Source organism: Lepisosteus platostomus, chromosome 15 (assembly GCF_059453375.1).
Source record: "Lepisosteus platostomus isolate fLepPlt1 chromosome 15, fLepPlt1.hap1, whole genome shotgun sequence".
Taxonomy (NCBI): domain Eukaryota; kingdom Metazoa; phylum Chordata; class Actinopteri; order Semionotiformes; family Lepisosteidae; genus Lepisosteus; species Lepisosteus platostomus.
In genome coordinates this window covers 18,404,348-18,429,049 of record NC_142625.1, presented here as the reverse complement: position 1 = coordinate 18,429,049, position 24,702 = coordinate 18,404,348, and the positions used below count along the sequence as shown (strand labels likewise).

General features: G+C 41.7%; 2 protein-coding genes across 3 annotated transcripts in view; both read left to right on the top strand.

The window, feature by feature from the left end:
* Positions 1-862: 862 nt before the first annotated feature.
* LOC148648126 (DEP domain-containing mTOR-interacting protein-like) lies at positions 863-13,857 on the top strand. 2 transcript variants are annotated; one of them, XM_088607787.1, is made up of 9 exons: positions 863-1,317; positions 2,508-2,686; positions 6,119-6,242; positions 7,522-7,700; positions 8,020-8,217; positions 8,773-8,913; positions 9,709-9,779; positions 11,265-11,369; positions 11,920-13,857. In XM_088607787.1, exons 1-9 carry the CDS (start codon positions 1,232-1,234, stop codon positions 12,043-12,045), a joined length of 1,209 nt encoding a protein of 402 aa, XP_088463913.1. In that variant the 5' UTR covers positions 863-1,231; the 3' UTR covers positions 12,046-13,857. The 2 variants fall into 2 exon arrangements, with proteins under 2 accessions (XP_088463913.1, XP_088463914.1); XM_088607788.1 differs by having other exon boundaries at positions 11,272-11,369; positions 11,920-12,058.
* A 901-nt stretch (positions 13,858-14,758) lies between these two features.
* Positions 14,759-24,702, top strand: part of col20a1 (collagen type XX alpha 1 chain) — a 114,582-nt gene continuing 104,638 nt past the window's right edge. Inside the window, exons 1-2 of the mRNA XM_088608199.1 lie at positions 14,759-14,928; positions 19,935-20,033. Of these exons, the coding sequence (XP_088464325.1) occupies positions 19,958-20,033 (76 nt within the window). The 5' untranslated portion in view covers positions 14,759-14,928; positions 19,935-19,957. The remainder of the gene's footprint in view (positions 14,929-19,934; positions 20,034-24,702) is intronic.

The following is a 24,702-nucleotide window of genomic DNA, read 5'->3' as shown; positions in this document are numbered from 1 at the left end:
CTCTGTTCTTCTAAATATTGGGCTGCCATCCACTTGACAAGCTGGCTCTTCTCATATTGCTACAAAACGGAGGGAACGTTTATAGTATGTATAGTAAAATGTTTATTATTAGACTAAGTATAATTTAGCAAGAAACTAATTAAAACCAGAGAGATACAGTAGTAGCAGTTTCATGTCCGCTTGATTACACCTTTCCCTGTCCTCAAAAATCACCCGTAAACATTTGTTTTTCAACCAACGTCCATTATGCTACTTGGGCAGTAAAACAATAATGTAATGAACATTACGGAACAACGTTTCCTAAAATAAAAAAAAATCAAAAGCAAAAAAATAATTCACAGAATTAACGGTGATTCCAATTAATATCCAGAGATGCAGAAGTGTTCACCCTTATCTCCTGAAATAAAAAAAAACACTCTTTTATAAATGTCAATTATTTAATGCCTCTGCAAATATATTGACGGTGAGGTAACATTTAGATTAAATTATCCGGGTTCGCGGCTAAATATTTAAATTAAAATAGTTCAAAGCATTAGAGTTTTAAAACCGTTAGAGTTGTTGTCCGTGGCGATCGTGTGCAGTAAAAACAGGGGCTGTAGAGCACAGGCAAAATAAAATCATCGTTATTTGCTTTTGAGCACAAGGTACTTACATGTTAACGCTGTAAAATTTTTAACATTTTGACAGCGTGCGTCGTGGTTCAACCACCTTAATTCGCGGTGCGATTTGAGAGGCTCGGATAGGGACGATTAAAGGTGGTCCAAGACAGGACAGCACGCAGTACTCCGCGCATCGGGCGCATCATCTGTAATAACCCCTTTCAAGGCGCTCGGTATGAAAACCACCAGTTCCGAGCAGAGCACGGGTCGTGAATTGCGTTGCAACAGTAGCGCACACTGACCAAAAGAACCACAGCAGCGAGTTCGGTGAGATTCGGCAACCGGGTCCGGAGCCAGCGCGATTGAGAGCCGGAAAGAGAGGCTTGGTGCCGCTGTCGGATACGGGGAGGGAGACAGGTTTTCAGGAGTGAAGTATTATACATGAACGTACTAAAACCATAAGCTACACCCTGATTGATATACACTGTGGGTTTTTTTTTTTTATATTCTGAAGACGCCAGAACAGGTGACTGAGCTGGAGGACCAGGGAGCGTGCTGTAGTGTTTACTAAATAAAGCTGCCCTTCAGTCCGGCTTTTAAAGGGGTTGTCCTTCAAGAGTTAACGAGGGCAAATGGAGAACGTCGGGAATTATGTGAAGAAAAAAGCTGCAGAAAGGCAATATAAAGCCGAGGTGATGATAGCCGGAGAGCAGCTCAGGTAAAAATAAATGATCTTTCCCCTTGCATAGTATTGCCGCTTTATTATTTAACAGAAAACCATTGTTTTAGACACGGAAACCAGTCAGCTAGTATTGCTATAGACTTTACCTGATGAGGAATGTAAGTTTTTGCCGATTTTGTGAGCTATGCTCTCTGATTATTGTAGCGAATACATGTTGGGATACCCCTGTTTTTTTTAAATAAACCTTATGTAGATACAGCCTAGGAATGAACTCTTTGTCAACAATGTAGTGTGCTCGTACTATATCTTGTTGCCTAAAGGCACCGTCTGTTCCTAACAAACTTTGCGAAAGTTGTGATCATTAAGGTTTTTCCCATGTAATACGAACATAAGGGAGCAGCTGTACCTACTGTAAGAACACCACCTTGCTTTTGAAGCGCACATCTCCCGTAAAAGATCAAAGATTTTTACCCTCAGCGACCCTACTAGTCGCAAACTACAGCTCTTGCGCATTTTCAGTATTGCGCTAAGACACGTCCAACAGCATCGATATTGTGACCGGGACATGCTTAATTAAGAGCAGAAATAAGCATTAAATATTATGTTCTGACTATTCACTGTTTCGCCGAAAGTATACGTCCAGAAAATGTGCTCTGTGAATACTTCTGCAGTTCACTTGTTCACTTATTCACTCGTTGCTCTCCTGTATGCCTTTTAACAGTCTAACCAACTGTGCCCAAGGCTTCTAAACTGCTTTTACTGCACAACAACGCATGCTATTTGTGAAACATGTGGCTCTATGCCGGTGATGTCGCCTGAACTAGCAGTGTCCCATTTTAATTAAAAAAATGTGTTTAAAATTTGTTAAACTGATAAAATATTGCATATGTTTTATGGTTTGGTAGACAAAATAGACAGTTGCATAAATGGCTTTAATTAAAAATGACATTTGATTTTTAAATATCCCATTGGGTGGCTCTTCTCTGTGTTAAACATTACACACACTTATATCTTTTACAATTCTCATATATATATATATGTTTGTCTAGTGAGAAAATAAGGACCTGAAGGAGAGGGAAACAATGTTCATAGTGTATCCAGTACGTAGGTGGTAAAGGTGTTTGAAGGAATGAAGGAATTCTGTGTTGGCAGCATCAGTCAGACATTATCCCACATTCCCCCCTGTTTCACAACTATTCTTCTTTTCTCCTTCTGCTCTGTCCCAGGCTCCGGCTGCATGATGGCAAGCTTATCAAAGACAGGCGGTGCTACCTGCGCACCTACCCCAACTGCTTTGTTGCCAAGGAAGCCATCGACTGGCTCATAGCTCACAAGGAAGCTCCTGACCGGGAGACAGCTGTCCGCCTCATGCAGCATCTAATGGCCCATGACATTGTGCACCACGGTACAGTGCTTTCAGTGCAATAACATGCGCCTGTCCAGCCTTTTTACTGCACAGTGAAGCTTCCACATCACAGGACGTAAAGTACTGTATTCTTCTTTCACCACAGACAGTTGCCTTACAGACGTGTCCTTTATTGCTTTCTTGTTTCACTTGTTTTGGCTCGTTTGTCAATCTTTCATCGTTTCAAAGGGTCCGTAACCGACACCCACGAGACCCCGAAGATGGGTGTGTGAAGCACACTGCCCGGCCACGTTGTTGAAGCAAATTTCAACCAGCACCTATACCACCCTGCAACTCACAACTGGCTACCCACTGAAGCTCAGTAGGTGTGAGCCTGGCCAGTACCTGGTTGGGAGACCTCATAGGAAAGCTAAGGCTGCTGCTGGAAGAGGTGTAAGGGAGGCCTGTAGGGGGTGCTCACCCTGCAGTCTGTGTGGGTCCTAATGCCCCAGTATAGTGACGGGGACACTGTACTGTAAAAAGGCGCCATTCTTAGGGAGAGACATAAAACCGAGGTCCTAACTCTCTGTGGTCATTAAAAATCCCAGGGTTATTCTCAAAAAGGGTAGGGGTGTTTCCCTGGTATCCTGGCCAAGTCTCCTCCTGGCCTTGACCAATCATGGCCTCCCCATCTGTGAACTGGCTTCATGATTCTGCGCTCCCTCCCAGTGATAGGCGGTGTGTGGGGAGCGTACTGGTGCACTATGGCTGTCGTAGCATCATCCAGGTGGGGGCTGCACATTGGTCGTGGTGGAGGAGAGTTCCCTTTACTTCTAAAGCACTTTGAGTGGAGAGTCCAGTAAAGAGCTATATAAGTGTAAGGGTTTGGTATTACATTTCCAAGCAGCAGCCAAATGAGATCTTCGGATCAATGAGCCGCTACCAATCAAATGAGCGACTGGGCCAAACAGCCTCCTCTAGTTTCTAACTGTGTTTTCTTACCAGCTTTCTTTTTCTGCCTGTCTTTGTTTCAAGGCCCGATCAGAGCTCGGACTGGAGTTTTCCAGACACACGAGATTGGTGCGTTCTTTCTGCGTTGCACCCTCGTTCACTATGTTGGGGTTGCTCAAAGGTGTGTGAGGTGAGCCTCCCCTCAGACACCTTTAAGGCACAGGGGTTATACTCGGGAAGAAAGGCGCAGTGGTTCCTCAGCTTCTCAGCTGCGGCCCAGGCTTGCCAGCTGACCTGCTGTGTGTCAGTCTTGAGCAAGTGTCTTCACATCCTTGCGCTTTGTTCTCTGCGTGAAACGCGTGTGTCTTGGCTCTTATTCCTCCTCAGGGTTTCCCAATTCCTACTTGACTTGTTTTCCAAGAGTTTCAGTGGTGCCCCCTGAGTAATTCCCAGAGTCAGCAGGGAGTGTTGGGACATTTTTGTCACGATTGGAGTCCCTCCTCCTTAAGGGCGCTCCGGCTCTTTTCACTTCGGACCTAATTTTGTGCACCCGCCCCTTGTTCCAGCTTCCTTCCTGTCCCCCTTAAAAGCCAGACACTCGGTCAGTTCGGGGCTCTGCATCTGATTCCCATATCATGCGAGCCCGGGTCCTGATGCGTCTGGTTCCGTCATGTTTTTAAGTCTCTGTTCCTGTTCCCCCTGCTGGATCTGACCCGGTTCCTGGTTTTAACCCGCCTGTTCCTGATGGAACGCCTGGCTTTGGACTTTGCCCGTTTTTGGGATTCCCCGTCTGGATTACCTTTGGATTGTTTGCCTCGGCCACACCTCCCCCGTGCACCAGCGCACCATGGACACGCCCCCCTGTCCTCATTCCCGTCTCCTGCATGACTTTTCTCCCCAGTTTTTTCTCACTTTTCCCCGGATTGTGTCGTCCGCATAGGGTCCGGAAAGAACTGTTCCGTTACAATTTTAAATGCTGTGTAAGGCTATCGAGATATTAGAGTGAAAGATGAAGTGCTGGCTGGACTGAACATCTGGATGTCAAAATCTCGGGGCTATGGGAATCTAACTGTCTGAGCAGGACAAAGTAGTCATGAGAATTATTACAGACAGGAAACATAAGATATGAAATAACCCCAAAATACTATTATATATATTATATTATTACATTATAATATTAATTAATTATTTAAAAAGCTAGGTTGACCATGTAGACAAAACAGCAGCTGTGCCCTGCTTTATGATGAATAGCAGGTTGATCAATGTCCGTCTCTTTAATGTAAAACATATATTCTGTACTGTATTTTAGTCTTTTGCTTCCTTTGCATTGACACTTATTTGTAAAACTTGGAAAAGGTGCATTCTGAGCTAGTAGTGGTAGTAACAATAATTATACTACTGTGCTACTACTGCTACTACTAACTGCTACTACTAATAAGGAGATAGAAGATAGATAAAAGACATCAAATGCAATTTATAATATAGTAGCTGCAGCTATTACATCTTATCTTTAACGTTATTTTTCACACTGGACCCCAGCTAAACAGCGACGGAATGTTGTATTTCAAGTGCTTTTCCTCAGGAGAGGCTGAACGAGAGGGGAGGCTCTGGATGAGATGTACTGGTATCATTGCTGGACGAATCTAGTGATTAAACACTCATGCAGCACAAGGTCATGGACAACACGTAGAAAGACAATCAGGGCATGAGAGCACAATAAAACGAATCCAATCTACTTGTCTCATACTACCACACTTTCAGCTCCCCTTCCAAAATCTAATTTGTATATATAAGGATTATATTCATACATCTTGTATGATATTTATGCGGTCATAGTATAATGATGTCCTGACTTATGAAAATGAAAATATATCACATTTAATAATTATTGTATATGCTATGCATATACTGTATTTTGATGCTAATGCATAATAAATCTGTTTATCTAATTAAGACATTTCTTAACTAAAAACTACAGTAGCTCATGTTTAGTGACAAATTCTTTTTTTTTCTTGCACATTCGAAGCTTCATTCTCTGTTTTCTATTATTGAGTCTCGCTTCGTGTTGGCACAACACACATTGCACAAGGCACATTCTCCCCCTAAGAGCTGTTTGGCCCAGCGCAGTATAAATAAGATACCGTGCTTGGCCAGTATCTGCAGCTCAGCCACACCTGGAAAATAAGCAATTAATTCAGCCTGTTCAGGCCTCAGACACTTGCTTTTTTTTCTCCCACTCAGGAGTGAAACTGCTGCCACAGTTTAAAAGAATGCGCTGCTCCGTATCTCTTTCTGGTTGATTTAGGGAATCTGCAATTTGATTTTTTTATAAGAACTGGCATCACTAAAAGCCACTTCTTCACAGTGTTTCGTTCATTCTCAGTGTGTATTTAGTTATAAGGAGGCACTAAAAAAGCTCCCTTGACTGATCTTTTTCTCTGGCTGGTGCACTAATTGCTGCTCTCCCCCACATAGTGGATTTCTATGATCGCAGGGCCCTGTCTGTCCTCTGACCGTGTTTTTGTCCTCTTCTCCACACAGTGTGTGACAGGCATTCTGAATACAAGGATGCTAAGCTGTTGTACCGCTTTCGCAAAGATGACGGGACCTTTCCTTTCAACACGGAGGTGAAGGTGTTCATGAGAGGACAGAGCCTTTACGAGCGGTAAAAGTCCATTTACACTTGTTTGGAATTTCTGCACAGCTGCCTATGATCTCCATGTCCGCTCACAGCTACCCACCGTTGTTCAGTGTGACCTGGGGATGGTTTCCTGGCTGGGATGAACAAGAGACACAGACGCTACCCAGTGAAACAAGAGCTGTGTATTGTATTGGGCGGGAAAGCCAAGCAGCCGACTTGAATAAATTGGGATTTTTAATACGGGATGTGGGATATCAATGGTTAGCCTAGTGACATGGTGGTTGATGTTGCTGATTCACTGCTCTGGGGTCCTGGGCCCAGTTCCATACTAGGCACCTTATGTGAAGTTGCATGTTTTCATGGTAACACAAAATTGGGAGGAACTATCCATCAAAATAGCCCAAAATAGCCTCCTTTTGTGGTGCCTCCATCTATGATATTACCTCTGAAAATGCTATAAAAATCACAGTCTGCCCCTCTCTTCCTCATGTTCATCTACTCTGCTTTCGCAGCTGCCCCTTGGCTAATATCAGTCCGCATGGCGGTCTTAACTTTCCTGTCATGTGGGTTAAGCCAAGACTCTTTATGCCTAATTTAATCAATAAATATTCATAACATGTTTTCTGATTGGGTGTCATTATTCCTCATGAACCTGTGAATGTGTTGGGTTCTTGATTCCTTCAAGTTGTGTGTGTGTGTGTGGGGAGAGGCCTATGTTAGAGGATTCACTGAGAAATAAGCTGCTATATATTTGTCCCCAGATCAGTGAAATTGATTTTGAAACCTTTTGCTTCAGTGGAAAAAAAATTCAAACTTCCAATAAACTCTAGCTCAGACCTAATCATAGACAACTGATTTTTTTTTGTTAAAAATATAGATTTCATTTTCTCCTGCTTTAAGAGACATACTTTAAGAGGCCAGGGAGGTGTTGAAAAACACCTTGTGTGTTCACCTCAGGAATTCGCACTCTTGTGCTTACGATTAATGGAGCTGAACAGGTGGAGAGGAGATTCTGAACAGCTGAAGTGCCTCAGAATTTCCAGGGCTCATGAGTAAATATTTAAGACTTCCAAGGGCAGCTTACAAAGTGTGTGTTGTTCCAAAACAGAGCCCATTCCTCCCAAATTATATTTCTGTGAAACATATTTGAACTTTCTGCTTTTCAAGCCTATGGTTTTTTGAGCTTGACTTTCATCGCATACGTCTGGAAATACTGTAACCTCCAGCAAATTGGAAGTTCGGCCTTCTGTGGAGCACAAAGTGCCCTGAGATGCTTTACCTGTGGTGTGTCTAATCCCACCAGCCTGGTCGCAGGCAAGGACTCCATCATGAAGGAGCACGAGGAGAAAGGGGTGAAGTATCAGAGGGCCTTTCCTGGCTTTGAGATGATCGACTGGCTGCTGCACAGCGGAGAGATCCCCAACAGGAGGGAGGGTGTGGATCTGTGCCGCACCCTGGTGGACCACGGCATCGTTCAGCACGGTAAGCTGGCAGCCCAGGGTCAGAGCAGCAGGGTGGCAGAAGACGAGGCCCGTTTCAAAAGGCAAAGACTTGTTATCCGTCCTAAAGCAGTCTGTCAGGTCTTAGTCATTCTCATTCATGTGTCCTGTGAGATTTGTCTGGGACCGGGCTCAAAAAACAAGAGGCATCTCTTCAGCTTGTCTCCCTTGATCAGCCATCGGCAGTGTAGCGATCCCAAAATGAACGATCCGAAAGAAACAGTGCAGTTCCGGCCTGCGCCAAGTCCCTTTCTTCCTGAGGCCTGGGAGTCAGTTCTGCACTGCCCCCTGTTTCCCTACAGTGGCCCTCAGGCACCACTTCTTTGACAGCGGCCTGCTGTACCAGTTCTGCATCAACTTCCGCCGCCGACGCCGCCTGGCGGAGCTGCTGAGCGAGAGCGAGAGCCGGGGGGCGCCGCTGGGGCAGGAGGAGGCTTCGGACAGCCCCTTCACCCTCCGCAAGACTGCCCCCGAGGAGGGCAACACCAGCTTCCTGTCAGGTCAGCGCGTCCGCCTGCTCACGCCCACTTCATTCGGGCTGCCCGAAGACTCACAGGCTATTAGGCCACAAAATGTGTTACTTTGGAAAGGGGGTGAAGGCCTTCTATAAGCACTGTACCTACCTGGGCATCATGGGCCACCTCCTTAACATGCACGGCTTATAAGGGCTAAAAAAGTTGCATTGTGAAAGCTGTGCACAGAGAAGCCATGACAGTATACTGTACCATAGGCCTGTGGAGGATCTCTTTCTGCGTTTAACACAAGTGGGCACCGACCCTCATCGTACCATTGCAGGTGGTGCTTAGGAGCTGTCATAGACCAAAAAAGCCATCATGCAGTGACTGTGTGCTGTACACTATATTCCTCGTGTGAACATGACAGGTTCTTGGGGCATTACAGACATGGGATCTGTAAGTGAAAGAATAACATGAGGGGATTGTGAGTTTGAGTGTGTATTGCCTTCATTTATAGGAACTAAGCCACTAACTTTGTAACTATTCCACTCTCCCAAGGGAAATGGGTGCTGAAGAGTGTGTCTCTGTTCCTCCACACAGTTCAGCCCAATAAGGAGATCAAACTGGTGTCAGCAGTGCGCAGAAGCAGCACGACCTCACTGTCAGGAGGAGCAGGTGGCTACTTCTCCATCCCTCCCAGCTTCAACAACGCAGCTCCGGTGAAGTGCAATCCTAAATCAGGTCAGCACTGATTACTCTCTTATTACGAGTTTGATGGTTACTAGATTCTTGTTTCTCTTCTCTACAGATAACGTACCATCCGCTGTTTGGTGTTTTCTTTGTGAAACAGCACTGCTACTTGAGAAGACATTGTAGATTCTTTTAGTGTCATAATGGATGAACCTGGGAGGCACGATGGCACAGTGTTTAGCATTGCTGCCTCTCAGTGCTGAGGCCCTGGGTTTAATTCCTGGGGTGCTATCTGTGTGGAGTCTGCATGTTCTCCCCAGGTTTGTGAGGGGTTTCCTCTGGGTGCTCTTGTTTCCTGCCATAGTCCAAAGACAGGCTGGTAGGTTAATTGGCTCCTGGTGTGAGTGTGTGCGTGTCTGTCTTTCTGACTGTGGGTGCTCTGTAATAGACTGGTGTCTGGTCCAGGTTCTATCCTGTCTTGTACTTATTGCTTACTGGGACAGGCTCCGGCACCTCCACGACCCTGCACTGGGTAAAGTGGTTCGAAAATAGGTGGATACTCATTGAATTGGATAAAATACAGACTTGTGACACGGAACTGGTTTCTGACAGCCTAGATCAATCACGAACACCTCAGGTTTAGATTAACTTTATACTACAGATGTGGAAACAACAATGATCAGGATGATGACTTGTCAGACGGAAGAAAAACCTGAAATATGTTTTTCTTTTCATCCCATACAAGACCTGCAGTACAGTATATACTTATAACTAAAATAAGTATTTCTTATATGCATTGGTTACTTAGGAAATTCTCTCAGTAGTAAGAAAACTTTCTCTTTCTAGTGCTGAAGAAAAAGGTAACAATAGAGGAGTTAATGGACGCTGGAGCTCCTTACATGAGGAAGAGTATCACAGTGAGTAGTGTGAGATATTGACAGTAATGCCTTCTATTTGAAATGCTTTCCAAGTACTGTACTGTATATATACTTTTGGTTTCTGAAAATGTCTACACCTGGAAGTATAATCCCTGTGCTCCTCATTACCGGGTAACAGCTAACCTGAGATGATTATTATTATTATTATTATTATTATTAACATTATGGTTATATACTGTTCTAATTGGAACATCCTCTCCAGCAGAAAAGACCTAGTTTTTTCTGTGGATGACCTATCTGTGCTTAAATGTTCTTTCACATTTCATCTTACTGCATACCACAAGACATTTATTATGTACAGTTTCACTGTATGCCTGCCATTTTAGGATTCTGATGTTGGGTACAGTGTACATGACTGTTTCTGGGAACAGAACATTACCTGTATATATTGGGCTGAGTAGGTACTTTTTACCCATCTACATGTCATCTTGAACGATGTAATTATTCAGGCAAGGTGTTCAGTGGGCTCTGCGTTTAAAAGGTCCTGTCGAATCGTGTTTTGCCTGATTTATATATTGTTCATGAAGCTGTCAAAGCACCATTCAGAACACTTTCTGCAAAACCAATCTTCACCTGCCGTTGCTTAGCAACAAGGTAGTTTGAAAGGTGATAAAACATTCTTTAATGCAGCAGGAGCCATGAACACATTTCATTCTAATAAACGTGTGGCATCCTAGGATTAACACCCAGAATGTAAATAGGATCATTCGAGCCCTGGAAAGACTGCTGGTAACGAAATAGCAGTTTTGGTTTTCTTCAGTTTCGTTGGGTCTCACATCTTAAAGAAGCCACATTGAAAAGCTCTCAAATTCACTTGAGCAGCGCTGAACCAGGTGTCTGTCCTGCCTTAGTCTCCTTTGTCATCTATTTTGGTTGCAACCAATTTCTAATAATTCAGGGACCAGCTGAGAGCCACTCTCTTCCTTTTTGTTTCTGCTTTCACAACTAAGTCATTGTAACTGCTGTGCACTAAGTGTCTGGCTTCAGAAAATCTGTGCTGTAGCTGTGTAGTTGCCAGGCCAGTTAGCAAACACCATCTGTCCAGTTTGTCTTCCCCTTGTTTAACAAAGTGTTGCTCCACGGTAGCTGTCAACAAGTGACAGGCAGCCCAAACTTCAAAAAGTTAATTGGCAAATCCTCTGACCCAGTGACTTTTGTCACCACATGCAGGCATTGGTCTGGCATTTGCCTGAGGACCAGGGGGCAGAGTGCTGCTTGCTGGCCCATCAGTACCACTTACAGCAGCACCTCAATCAGCAGAATCCACTCGGTCAAGCACTGGACCTTGCTTGTCTTCTGATTTCTGGCAATGATGTGTAACAGTGTGGTTGTATCTCGACATGGCGAATAGTTATTCAGTGTACAGGAGGTCAGCTGTGTCTTCAGCAGCTCAGTTCAGTGTCCACCAGTTTGGTGCCCAGAAACAGATTGCACTCTTGCTCAGAGAGGTGCGTGTCTTTGAAGATTGTAGGAGACGCAGTCGGCTGGGGCTTTGTGGTCCGAGGGGAGAGTCCCTGTCACGTCCAGGCTGTGGACCCTGGAAGTCCTGCAGCTGCTGCAGGGATAAAGGTAATCCTTCCCCATCCAGAATTCTGGGGTGCCAGGGGAATATCTGGGGGGCAAGTCCCAAAAACACCTGACTGTGAAACAGGCAGAGACGAATCCACTCTAACTCATACTTGTTCCTGATCAACACTGGTGCTGAAATGTTTTAATTCCTTGGCAAAGAGGAAGCAGACAATGCTAAATTGGTAACTGCAATAACCAGCTAGGAGCCAGTCTCTTGTGTTTTAAAATGCCCTGCTCACAATAATCTGGGGATATTTTTCTCTACACTTGCTGGTGTAGAGAACTTACAGTTGAATCCAGGCAGACAATGCAACAATACAGCTCATACTCTTCGCAATCTTCTCTGCACAACCTTCGGTTACTAGAGTCTACAGTACGTGTAAGGCTGTTTGAATTGTCACTATTATAATCCTGCAGGTGCTTCATCATAAAACTGAGCAAAGACCGGGTAAGAAAGGCAGGGAGGGCAGAATGGGCTCTGTTTTATAACTTTTTCATATGATCCTGTGTGCCTTAACCAGTGTATTGTGTTTCTATATCTGATCCCCAGGCTGGGCAGTTTGTGTTCCAGGTCAATGGAGTGTGTGTCCTCAACCTGGACTACAAGACCCTCAGTAGGCTCATCATGACTGGCCCTCGCATCTTGGTTGTAGAAGTGATGGAATCTCTGGAGTGAAGCAGCACTTTAGACAGGTGGTGACTCCGTGATGAAGCCTGTGTGCACCAGGTGGACTGTATATACAGTATACTGGCCATTTCATCAAGAGAGTGTTGTCTTCTGACTCTGGCTGCTACCTCTTCAAATCCCTAAGGGAGCTGGACGTTCAAGCGAAATTTTCAAGAATTAATGAACTCATGATCTGATTGTTAGTAGGAACTGCACGGGCCTCTGTGACATTTTCACACTCTTTAAATATAAATCAGGAATCTCCGATTGATTTTCGATTTTATACCACACAGTTTCGAAATAATCACAAAACGCTTAATTTGAACCTGGGGGTTATTAGTAGTTTCTTTTTTTATGTTCCCCAGTTTGGAATTGTGAATCGTTTATCAGCTTGAGCCACTACTCTCACGGCAGAACAGGAGAGATATAATATCTATACAGATCCTGCAAAACGTGCTCTACCAGGCTCTTCTCCTTATTAAAAAAGTGCAAGGAGTGAAACTGAGGCGACAGTAGATCCTGAATCAGCCACATGGGGTCGCTGTTGGGCAAATGAACTCATCCCTAATAGCACTCATGAGCTTCGAAGTGGTGATCTCCTTAGAGCACGTCCTGTGGTCCACGCCGATGCCTTTACAAGATGTTTTTTGTGTGAAAATATATTCTTTTACAGCTCTTGTTACCAACTCGGCAGTTTTCTCCCATGCCTTTATAAGGATGAAGCTCTGGAGAGTACAAACTAGCATTCTTTTATTGGTCTGTCATATTCAAAGAATAAAGATAAGATCACCTTATTGGCCATATACAATTTCTTGTAGTAGGAATTTGTCTTTTTGCATACCCCAACTTACTCTCCATGAGACACATGGGCAGGGAGTGAGAAGCTTGGGGTCAGAACACAGGGTCAGCCATTTATACGGCACCCCTGGAGCAGTTAGGGTTAAGGGCACAGAGGAGTAGGATTCCTCTGCCAGCTGCAGGATATGAACCAGCAACCTTCCAGCCACAGGCGCAGATCCTTAGCCACAGAGCCACCGCTCCGCCCCAGGGATAGGTTGGACAAATCTTTTGAAGTTTATTATATCCGTGAAAAACACAGATAAATCACCTTGTTCGGTAAAAAAAACTATCTGACAATATGGCAATGTGGATGATTTGTTGAGGGTTCTGTGTGCAAGAGACTCAAGAGATGAATCGCAGACACGCTACCAGTACCCGATCCGTACAGCCCAAATGAGAGACACACACAGCAGCTTCCTGTGGTACGAGGGCTGAATGATCTAACCTGAGAATGATGTCATAGCTTCTGTCTCTGATCACATTGTGAAGTCGTGTTACACTGTTCTCAAGTGATCGGCATGTGGGTACAGATATAAGACTGATTTACTGCAGGTTTTTATCTCTTCCTTAAACTGTTCTTGATTTAGGGAGTGATGAACTGCCTCAGGCTGGAAAACAGGAAGCATAATTTCAGTACAAGAAATAGCCCCTCTGCAATCAGATTCTCATGATATGATCAGAGATTAAGCTCATTTAAGATACACAGTTAAACTTCACATAAGATTATTACATAATCGCCTCTAATCTTATTTCTGTAATGAAATTGTATACACAGCGTTTTATCTAACGCGATTTATGATCTGTGATTCTAAACAGTGATTGAATCCCTTCTGTTTTTGGGATGCTTCTGAAAACCAGATGTTGATCTCGTGAGATGATCCTGATAGAAATAAATATCCAATCGTACAATGTATGGAGAATTCAGGTTGAGCTGTAACATTTTCACAAAATGAAGTCTATTAAAATTTGCCTTCAGACACATTCCAGGTCAAGTGTTATCTTTGCATATTGGTGTTACTGGTTTTCACAAATGTACAAAAATGCATCGGTTCTGACACATTAACAAGTGAAACTGTTCCTTTGCGTCTGCTGACAGCTACTTATTTTAACTTACATAGAATGAATTAACCCCTGTAACAAGAAAAACTAATCAACCTTGAAAGGGCAAACTGGGACTAAGTCCTAAATTGCTTACTTATGAGCCCCTTCATTACATTTCCTTTCTAAGGACTATGAACCACAAATGTATCGCTTAAAGGCTCCATTGTTAGAGTGCCGTCATGACCATTTCAAAATAATTGTAATAATGCATTATTAAATATATAAATAATGATAAGTATTCGTAATATAAGTGCTAATATTGCTTAATAAAACGTATCCTGGAGAAATATACCAAAAGACAAGCATGTTGTTTCCCGTTATCATGAAATAGCATACTTGTTAGAAACCTTGTCAACAATATATTTCAAAATCGCTAGAAGTTAAATGCTTCCCATAATTAAACTATAATAAAGCTAAAACGATAATAAAAGCTAAAACTACCTGAAACTACCTGTGTCTTCACGGTGTCACGGCAAAAATCTGCATGAGGGTTTCATTGCGCATAAAACAGTAAACTTGTCTTCAGGGCATGGAGCACTCAGACATACGGCGATAATCGCCTACAGGCGTTTTGCGTGAATTTTATAATCACAGGCCAGATAAAGGGTCAGCCTTCTAAGGGAAGTAGACAATCACAGATAAATTGTAGAAAAGACCAGAAAAAAACACGTTGCTGGCAGTTATTGATGCTCGCAAATTGACACATTTTGCTTGGGAGAATATAAAGTCCTCCCAAAAATACTCCGCCCATGTGCGAATTTAAGAATATGCGTCTTTCTTCCTTCGCCCATGTTACTGCCTGTACAGTAGGGTGTCGAATATCAAGTTAATACACACCGATAGAAACTCGCTCGCTGCGAAGCGTCGCAGGCGTTGTATCATGACAGCGTTGCAATGCACTGATGTTACCCCAGTGAAGGAAATACACTAAAAAGAGACGCTCACCTTCAGGTTGGTGGACTTTACTTAATTTTACTGTGGAGTTGTTTTTTTTGTTTCTTTTTTGTGCCCTTTTCCAGCATGATTCCGAAGAAGAAAAAGTAGCTTCTAAAGAATACACGGTCATTTCAGAACAGAGATCATGTACTGCAGCTCCAGTGAATGTACAGAAAAACAAAAACTACCGATATCAGCTAGAAAAAGGAGCAAAGTTGGTTTGCTTTTAATACGTTTTCATGCCAACGAAAGCTTTCTTCTTTGCATAACGTGTATAGTTTAAGATGAGTAATAGTTGGTGAGATTTTGAGTCCTCACCCTCCGATTAATTTCCACAGGTAGAAACTTGGGAGTTGTGGGTTAGGTAACTGCACCGTACTTCGGGTCGTCATGGTTTTTGGACATACGCCCTTGGTAAACAGCGCACCTCCAACTTTTCCTTTTCTTTTAAAATACTTTTTTTAAAATAAATTGTCGTCATTTTTATATTTACATTAGTTATTAAAATAGAGTACCATGTAGGCTCTGTGAATCTGCAGTATGTCTATGGGCAAAAACGGATTTTCTGTACAATATATTCGGCCAACTACTGAACTGTATATAGAAAATAACATCACCGTTCTGTATTTCTGTGGTTTTTGTACGTGGTCTCATTTTTTTAAATCTAGTACAATGGTAAATATTATGAAAATGACCAACAATTTCAACTACTTTTTGATAATTTAAGCTGCATTATTATTAGTATTACTAATAAAAGTAATGATGGAAGTAGTTTTTAAGGTTACTTCTAAACATGGTTTTAAACACCGTACAAAAACAGATATTCACCATTTGCAAAAAAACAATGATATAATGGGTACCACATCAAAAATGCTTTCTTTTTTTAGTATACGGAAGTATGCAGTGACCAACTTTTAATTAAAAAAATGTTTCTTTCTGGCTTTGAATTAAGAGCAACAACAACAAAAAAAGATGAAGACAAACCAAAATTGGACATACTTTTAAATAAAATGGTCGTTTGCTTTTCAACCGATCAGATCCAGATAAGTCAATGAATTTCATTGCTATATCATTGCATGTGTTCATTTCAACATCAACATCTGTTGAAATTAGAAAAGAAACATTTCAATGGCATGGATTTTAGAACCTTCTTTTGTGCTCAATTAAAAATAAACCTCATCTTACATAAGAGATAACCAAGACAGCCTTTATCCCGAGTGCTTTCAAAATGCTGCGTAGTAAATAATTCTCAAGTAACATTTTTTGGTGTCTGGTAATGAATCCATGGCAACCCAGTGAGAAAAAAAAAGTTTAATTGCGTTGCAGTTTGCATTGGCTCTCTGACTCCCATTCTAAAACATCTTCATTGGCTCTCAATAACATTTCCAAAGTAACCCAGAGAAGATGTGATGCTACACTGATGTCTCTCGGCAGTGATTCATTAATTGCTGATGTCCACAACAATGCACTTGCATGTACTGTATATTACAGGGAAAGTTATTAAGTGGTGACTAGATTCGCCAACACTACAGCTTGAGATCTCATGTAACCAAAGTGGACGCCTGAATCATCAGCAGAATCTCAGAATGACATTGTAGAATCACTGTTCTCATTCAGCCTTCAGTGTTTTATGTATTGCAGAGGCAGGTGGGATGATAACTCCACCTTTTCAGTTGATCCCACTGGAGGTCCTATTGTTCGTACCATTGCTGATCCACTATTTCAAAGTGCCCAGTGTCGATGTCCTTGCTACTCGCTAAATGCCCAAACTCCGTCATGCCTTTTACATCTCCTCAGGGAGAAGACTGTCATTGTGGATAAACTGTGGTCATGGAGTTATGGATCTCTTCACTCAAGATTAGACAGATTTCTTCCCCTCAAGGAACAGTTACTTGCCTTAATGATATCTTTGGCACATCCTTTAGAGGAGCAGTGACACATCTGTTTGGAATGGGATAATGAACCACAATAGTGCTCTCTCTGTCAGTGGAATTCACTGTGATCCTGGCTGCCTGCTCATGGGCTGCTTGGGTTCTTGGGATGACAAGCACAGACACGAAGCTCTTTCCTAGTCACCTCCCTTCTCTGTGCAGCTGAGAGAGGAGTAGATTATTGTACCACAGGTGAGGGGGCTACCTGTCAAGCCCTGCTGGCAGAATCAGTGATTTTGGAAACCACTGGGCATCTGAGAGAAAAATGACATTTGTATCTGATGACACCACTGATATAATATGACTTGTCCATGGAGCTAGGGTCATATGTACAGTAGAGGTGATGGAGACTGGTCCGCTTTTGATCAAAATGTAAATATCTATACATTCAAGTGACAGTTTCCATGGGTTTTATAATCCTAACATGATAAATATGATCAATATTTCAGAACGATATAAATATGATCACACATTTGTCTGCAAAACTGCAGTCAGCCCTGGATCTAGTGACAGAAATCACATTAACATCCTGTGTGGCTTCTGGTCCTGTCTCTGCCATCACTTAAGAACCAGCAGTATTTACCTCCTGCAGACAGAGCATAAGCAAGTAAGTTGTTTTACTGCTGTCTGTCAGCAAAGATAATCCTCATTGTATTTCTCAGAGAAAGTAATGAATTAAAAATTATAATGATCGAATCAATCGTTAATTGTTGATAATTAATTTTCAATAAAATGTGTAAATAATTATTATATTATTGATTACAAAACCTTTATAATATTTGGTAAATGTCATAAAGGATCCTATCGCAGAAGTGGGAACTGATGCAGATATCACACTTTTTGCGTTGTGTTGCCATGCTGACCTGGATTTAAGATCCACCTTCAGATGATCAGAAGTGAATTCTCACCGAGCTTCAGTTTTACCACACATTTGTGCTTTCAGTCTTTAGGGTTATTCTAATATTTCTTCTGAGCTGTGTTTAAAATCACTTTGCACGTTGAGCATTTATCTGCATGTATCACAAGCTCCTATCTTGGATTTCAGACACTGCTGGATTAATTCAGGCTCAGGGTCCCCAGGGTGATGGAAACATTCCAGCATGGATTGTGCAAGGGGATTTCTGAGGTTTTCAACTTCCGACAATAATAATAATTCAATGTCTAATTAAGGATAAATAGCTCTTAAAGGCAGGATAACAAAAGACCTCCCCTTTTATATGATATGTACTGTAATTTTCAGAACCCTTCACTGTCAAGGTCTCCTGAAATAATGTGTCTGGAAATAAAGAAACTTTGGACTGAAGTCCTTTTAAAAACACCACCAATCCTTTCTTACGTGCTACAGTACAAGTGGACAGTCACACCGGAACAGCAGTCAGAGTACAGTTACAAGGGTTTTGTCTTATCAGCATGAGGATGTCCTGACTTTAATAGAAAGCACTTTTAAAATGAATAAAAACCTGTTTAAAAGAGCAGACTGCAGGTAATTAATCTTATTGCCCATAGAGCATTAATTCTGCATAGTCAAAGCTCAGACTATCTGTCTGACTTCCAAACTGCCCGGATCTACAGTATACTATCAAATCTTACCTAAAATAATCTGGTCACACCTTCTTTAAAGTATTTTGTACAATGCACATCACCTTCACCAAGAGGTACTTAAATAACATTAATAACTGTTTGTGACAATTGCTCAAAAGGACACTAAATGTACAAAACTATTAATAATACTTACAATTTGTCAAAGTTAAGATCATAGCATGTGTTGGATCAATATGAATGCTAATGTACCAGCTGTCTTATGAATGTTATTGTAGACTGTTGATGGTAACTTCTATAAACGTGATACGCTGTCTACCTACAGTACCTATACCTGCTGCTCAGGTATAGATCACAATGTTCCCTAGACCCTGTGGGCTTTAAATTTGCCAAAGCTATTATTTTGGTTAGCCAGTGTAGGTGTGAAAGATTCATTTACAAAAGATTTCTACTTAGTTTGTCCACTCGTGAGCCTGATTTTGGCGAACTGTTGAGAAGGTTTGGAAACAGGACCCTTACGAGAAATGTCTCTTGTTAAAGGTGAGGATGTCTGTCTCTGAGCTCATGTTCCATCTTGTTGCACCTTGTTGTGAACCCATAACACAATGACTACAAACAGGTGTTGTAGAATCACCCCCTATACAGCTTGTAATTAAGTTTAATGCCTCTACTAATTACAAGTATTAGGAGCATTCCTTCTGCGTTTTTATAGTGCCTGCTATAGAGTTTGAGGTATCGAACAGCTCCCGGCCCATTAGCTTAAAGTACCAGATTTTTCAGCTGCTTGAAATTTCTCAGGGGTTTCCCCTTAGAGAAACTACAGTAAGTGTAAACGAGCTGCAGTATAGCTACAATGCTTCCTAACAAGTGGAAGGAAATTAAAGGGAAGATAATACAACAATTGAACCCAGGCTCCTGGAGGTGGGAGGCTGCAGTGCTATCCACCTTGACATCCTAGAGAGAAAAAAGAGCAAAAATCCCAAAGTAAACATAAAAATAAAAGTAAAAATTATGACAATGCGTAAATGTATGTGTTCCGAACTGGGGTTTGTATGATTTGTTCTCTTAAAAACACAGTATGCTGGAAGGTCTTATCGTTATTGTGAAGCATCTGTCTCGGCCTCTTTATTTCAGAGTACAAAGTGGATATCTTTCGCTGGCTGGCCTTCCTTTCTGGCACTAACTCACCAGTGCTTGCCATTTTTAAGATGCAACACACAGAGCTTGTTTCAAATCCATTCAAAATACATTATTCATGCCCAAGGGGGCAATTTAAGTGGGGAATTTTGCCATGATCTAAAAACCCTTCCAAGGTGTCCTGCAAATGTGAAATGGGTTTATAGCCAATTCCATACATCTATGTTCTAACCACTCTATCTAGTACAGGGGCCTGGGGGAGCCTATCTCAGGAGACAACAGGCGCAAGGCAGGATACATCTTGGACAGGATGCCAGTCCCTTGCATGAGCTGAATTAAAATGTGATCTTTGAGCAAAGTGGAGTAAAATATGAGCTATGTGCCAGTCCTGATTTTCTGCTTTTCCCCTCAAAGGCCTACCAGAGTGCACCTTCCCAATGGCAGCCAGCAGCTTCTTCCTGATCACTTGCTTCGCCATAGTTGTGTTCCTCGCCATGACAATTCAGTGCCAAGGTACGTCAGCAGCAGCTCATCCTGTCTCATGAGCTATGCCCTCGCCGACAAGGGCCTGTGTGAGCACACTGCAGGGTGGGCAGGGAGACAATCACACTCGAAGGTAAAAATATAAAATACATGTTTTTAGCAACAATTAAAATGAACTATTTATATTCTCTCTATATAATATATTAATATTTGATATACCTTTCCTTAGTGTGAAGTGATAGTTTTACAGCTATATATGTGAGACTGCATAGAGAAACTCAGGTATTTGCCTCCACCCTCCACTGATGAAAACCCACATACAGTGAAGAGTAGCGCCTCGGTTATAAGCCCCCGTCCTTTGGATGAGACGTCCAACCAAGGTCTTAACTAAAAAAGATTTCATGGCACTGGTTGTAAGAGTAAGAGCATTAACCCTCATGTATTGGCATTCCACACTGGATGTGCTCAATCTGGCCTGCCTACATTTCGCTCTAGATTAGTGGAATGATTTCTCACTGCTTCCTTGGACATACAGTGAAGTGGGGTCACTGGCGCAGAAGTGCTGCTATGTGTTCACCAGGTGGGTCCTTCACCTCAGAGGTGTACTCTATGATGAGGGTGACGTTCTATATGTGAAATCCTTTGGATGAAAAGTGCCAGAAAAGTCAATAAACTATTGTTATAATGGTGTGATAAATGAGCACAGAAACGTGCGTCTGCTACTGAAGTACTGTACGGTATGACCATTTGAGCTGCACCAAATACAGCTGGATATATTTCCTGATTAAGATATTCAAGTGGTCTGTGGTCTGAAATTGCACCGCCTGATGCTGATGTGTGATTCCTGATGCTAATTTTAATTTTTACCCTATGTCTTACAAAATCCTTACAGAACTTTGTCACAGCAAAGAAAGTTACAGCAGTGTCTTGTGTTACTTTAACGAATCAGAAGACTTCATGCAAGAAATAAATGTACTTTTGCAAAGTGCTCAGTTGCTTGATTTTAAATAAAACTCAAAGAATTATGGGCTTAATTGCAACTAAAATATATGTCTGGTTTTAGAAAGTTTCTACAGTAAGTTGTTTTGAAGATAACTAGAAATCTCTTGCTGTTTCTAAGAGCTGATATCAGCAAAAAAGATCTCAGACAGTTATAAATTCAATTAAGGGCTTGATTAAGCTACTGAGAAGTCTCCCATACCAAAACCCAGAGTGTTTTGCACGCCAGAGTGAAAGGAATTTGAAGAATTCATAAGTTGTGAATCAACATAAAGGTTCTCTATATAGTTATGTAAGTTATGTAATTAAGTTATAAATTTAGAAAGCTTTAGTCTTTTGTTTGAGAAAAAGTAACAAGGAATATGAAAATACACACAAATAAATGACATGAAAGTATTATAAGATAAGAACATAATAAGAGTTTCTAACAAGAGGAGGCCACTCAGCACGTTTGGAAGTAACTAATTGATCCGGAGATCTCATCCAGTCACTTTTTGAAAGAGGCCAGGGTGTAGCTTTAACAATTTGGCTGGATAGTCTGTGCCAGACTCCCACAACCCTTTGTGTAAAGAATTGTCTCCTGTCTCCTGTTTTACAGGCACTTCCACATAGTTTCCATGTCTGAGCTTGTCATAAGTAAACAATTGTAAGTGAATGGTGTAATACAGAAACATTGAGATCTCTGAGAAATGTCTCTTTTCTATAGACATTTCGCCTATAGAAAAAAAAACCCAACACAGTATTACGGTATCACAGGCCTGAAAGTGTCAGCTGCATGGGAGAATCTCCACCTGTGCTTTTTACAGGCTGCCAAATGTCTTTTCCTTTTGCAGAACAATCCTTTGTGGAGGAATTTGTGGAGGAAAACAGTTTATGATTATGACCACAAGAGTAGAGATTTTGTCTTCAGTTGAATTTTTTACCTTCATTTTAAAAGAAAGGATGCCAGACTCCAATCAGCCTAAACCTGCCTGGGAGGCCAGGTCAGGACAGCACAAGTTTACACAGTTTGGTGTGAAACACCAAAAATGTTATTGTTTTAAAAAATCAAGTGCAGACATGGTCAGTGTGTACAATGACACAACTTTTATATAAAAAGATCTCAAACTGTAGCTTATCTGCACACAGAAGGTTTGAGTTGCTCTTATTTAACTTTGCTGTTTTGTTTTTCCTCCCACGAGAGGTTAATTGTTCCTATGTGCTTTCATTGTACATTGATAGGAACTCGCCTTACGAATGCAAATGATTTTTTCCGTTTCAGAGTATTTTATTAAAATGTGTCTGGCAGTGCTCCAAATCAATCCTCCTGCATTAAGACTTGAGCTACTGTCATAATAAATGTGCAACATATCTGTCTAATGGAAAAAAATGTCTACATAAAGACGTTTCTTGAGACAATGTTTTAATTATTTTGATGGGTTTACATACGGTATTTATGCTATTGCAAATAAAGGTTTGTGACTTTGCTTTGGTGCAATTTTGTTGTACTACAGTTGAAATACATTTATAATTGCACCCCAGAAACAGGGAAGCATGCTATTTAGGTTATGACTTTATTTGATATTTTCATTGACATGGTAGAGTGTGTGCTAGCACTGCTGTCTTACAGCCCAGGGACCAGGGTTTAGATACAGTCGGGCATCGGTCTGTGTGGAGTCTATATACAGTAGTCGTACCAATGTTTGCAGTCTAAACTACTGTATAAGGTCTGGTGCTATCAATCAGAACACTCTATCATTGTTTGAGGGAAATACTTATATCTGTGGTGAACGTAAGAGCACAGCAGGGGCCTCACTTTCATCTGCAGAAGAGCAACAGGTGGAGAAATACTGTTTTCTCTCACATAGGACGTCCAGTAATTTCACATTGTCTGAGGCAGGAGATAGAAAATACTGTGGCGTTTGCAGATGCTGTTCTGCCAAAGATGGGGGAGTACATTTGGATGCCTTCCATGGAATGCTTACTCGGTATTTTCAGAATTGCTGGCTTAAGGCACTTTGACAGTCTTATGACTGATTCTTTTCCATCGCAATAACTGACACTGTAAAAACAACCACAATATCGAGACAAAAAGCAGTGAACGTTATTGTGTAGTGCTTCTGGGTCAACCAGATCTACTAAAAATACCATGAGTATGGTGATCGCCTTCCCGATAACATAACATCCCCCTCACCTCAGTCGAAGAAAGTGAAAATGAAGTGAGGACAATCAAGCAAGCTGACAAAAACTGTATAAAATATAATAGTGAATATAGGTCGCTCAGGACACCCGTAATGTCCATCCTATGATTATTTCAGTGATTTCTATGATGTTATGAGAGCAAGTGTTTATTTTAATTTAGCTGGGTCAGTTGGATTTGCATCCATACTCTTTCAAATATGACCAGATTCTGTTTAATGAACTTAAATTGCTTTGGTTTATTGTCCAATCATATTTGTTGAAATCAGACCTTTTCCAAGCTTTGATTCACTTCACGTAGTTTGAGGCTTGAGCTGTTGAAATTTCAGTTCATATTTTTCACAGACATTTGGTTACTAATATCTTTGAAAACAAAGTTGCGTTCATATCAATTGCAGTTTACTCCTGGGAGGCATGCAAAGATCAGTTTGTCCTTGGGATGAAGGAAATGTGGAAATGAAGATTGGCAGAGTCAAATTGTGTTTACCACAGAGGTGGAAAAATACACGGCACATTTTTTGCTTTTGTGGTGCTCTTGGAGTAATATTATTTGATTGCTACATACAGAACCTTCTCACATGTAAATAAGTGTTTGGCAGCTGTATTGGTGTTCATGATAATTTGGAAGGTTTCAGTATAAATGTAAAATATATATATTGTATGAAGCATTGATTAAGATGATTTATATAAAGGAAAATTTGGACATTTTTCTTATTTATGGATGCCTTTTGCCTTAAAACATCCGAATCCCTGTAAGTTTGATATATGAGGATTCTAGTCATGCCTGGGTTTGAAATGGAATTATTGTTACCCTTTCAGACAAAGACACAGTTAAAGAAGCCGTTTCCTTTCATTTGCTGCCAGTGTGCTATTAACACACACTCAGCACTGTGTAATGGTTCCAGGAAAAATGAAGGCTGAAGCTACTGATGTCTCACAAATGGACAAGACACAACAGTTCATTCATACTCCCTCTGTCTGCTTCGGTCAGTTTGCCACTGCATCTTACTTCTCCCTAACCTTTCCACAAATATATTTCCTGTGCGGACTTCTTCATGATTATTAATTTACAGCAGAACAAAACATGACCTTGACAAGGCACCCAGCTGGATGGCTGCTGTTGATGATCACTAGGCCACAAGAGCTGTACGTGAAAGGGGGAGATTGTTGCTCTTGGGCACAGGGAGCAACAACTGGAAATATTGCAAATGAGCTGCAAACAACGATGGGATTGACTTTTTTTCCTGGGTAGAACAGTGGAACTTTCTGCTTCCAAGACTTTGCCCCAAGGATTTCACAAAAAAAGCCTCAGAGGGCTTTGATTTTTTATCTATTTTTGCCGACTTACTTGCTCCTTCGGCTCTTTGAACTGAAATGCAGATCTCTCGCTTACGCCATCTTTCCACTTTGACCTCACATGGAACACGGCCTCTCACTCCCACAGATCTGCGCCTTGACGGCAGCAATGACTGCTTACCTTTGACAAGCAGGGCTGTATTATGTCCCAGTGATGGACTGGCGC

Bases quoted from the DNA above. Each gene is read 5' to 3' on its own strand.
- LOC148648126 (XM_088607787.1), top strand. From the start codon at position 1,232: ATGGAGAACGTCGGGAATTATGTGAAGAAAAAAGCTGCAGAAAGGCAA. The intron at 1,318-2,507 runs GTAAAAATAAAT...GCTCTGTCCCAG, and splicing joins ATAGCCGGAGAGCAGCTCAG to GCTCCGGCTGCATGATGGCA. The intron at 6,243-7,521 runs GTAAAAGTCCAT...TAATCCCACCAG, and splicing joins GGACAGAGCCTTTACGAGCG to CCTGGTCGCAGGCAAGGACT.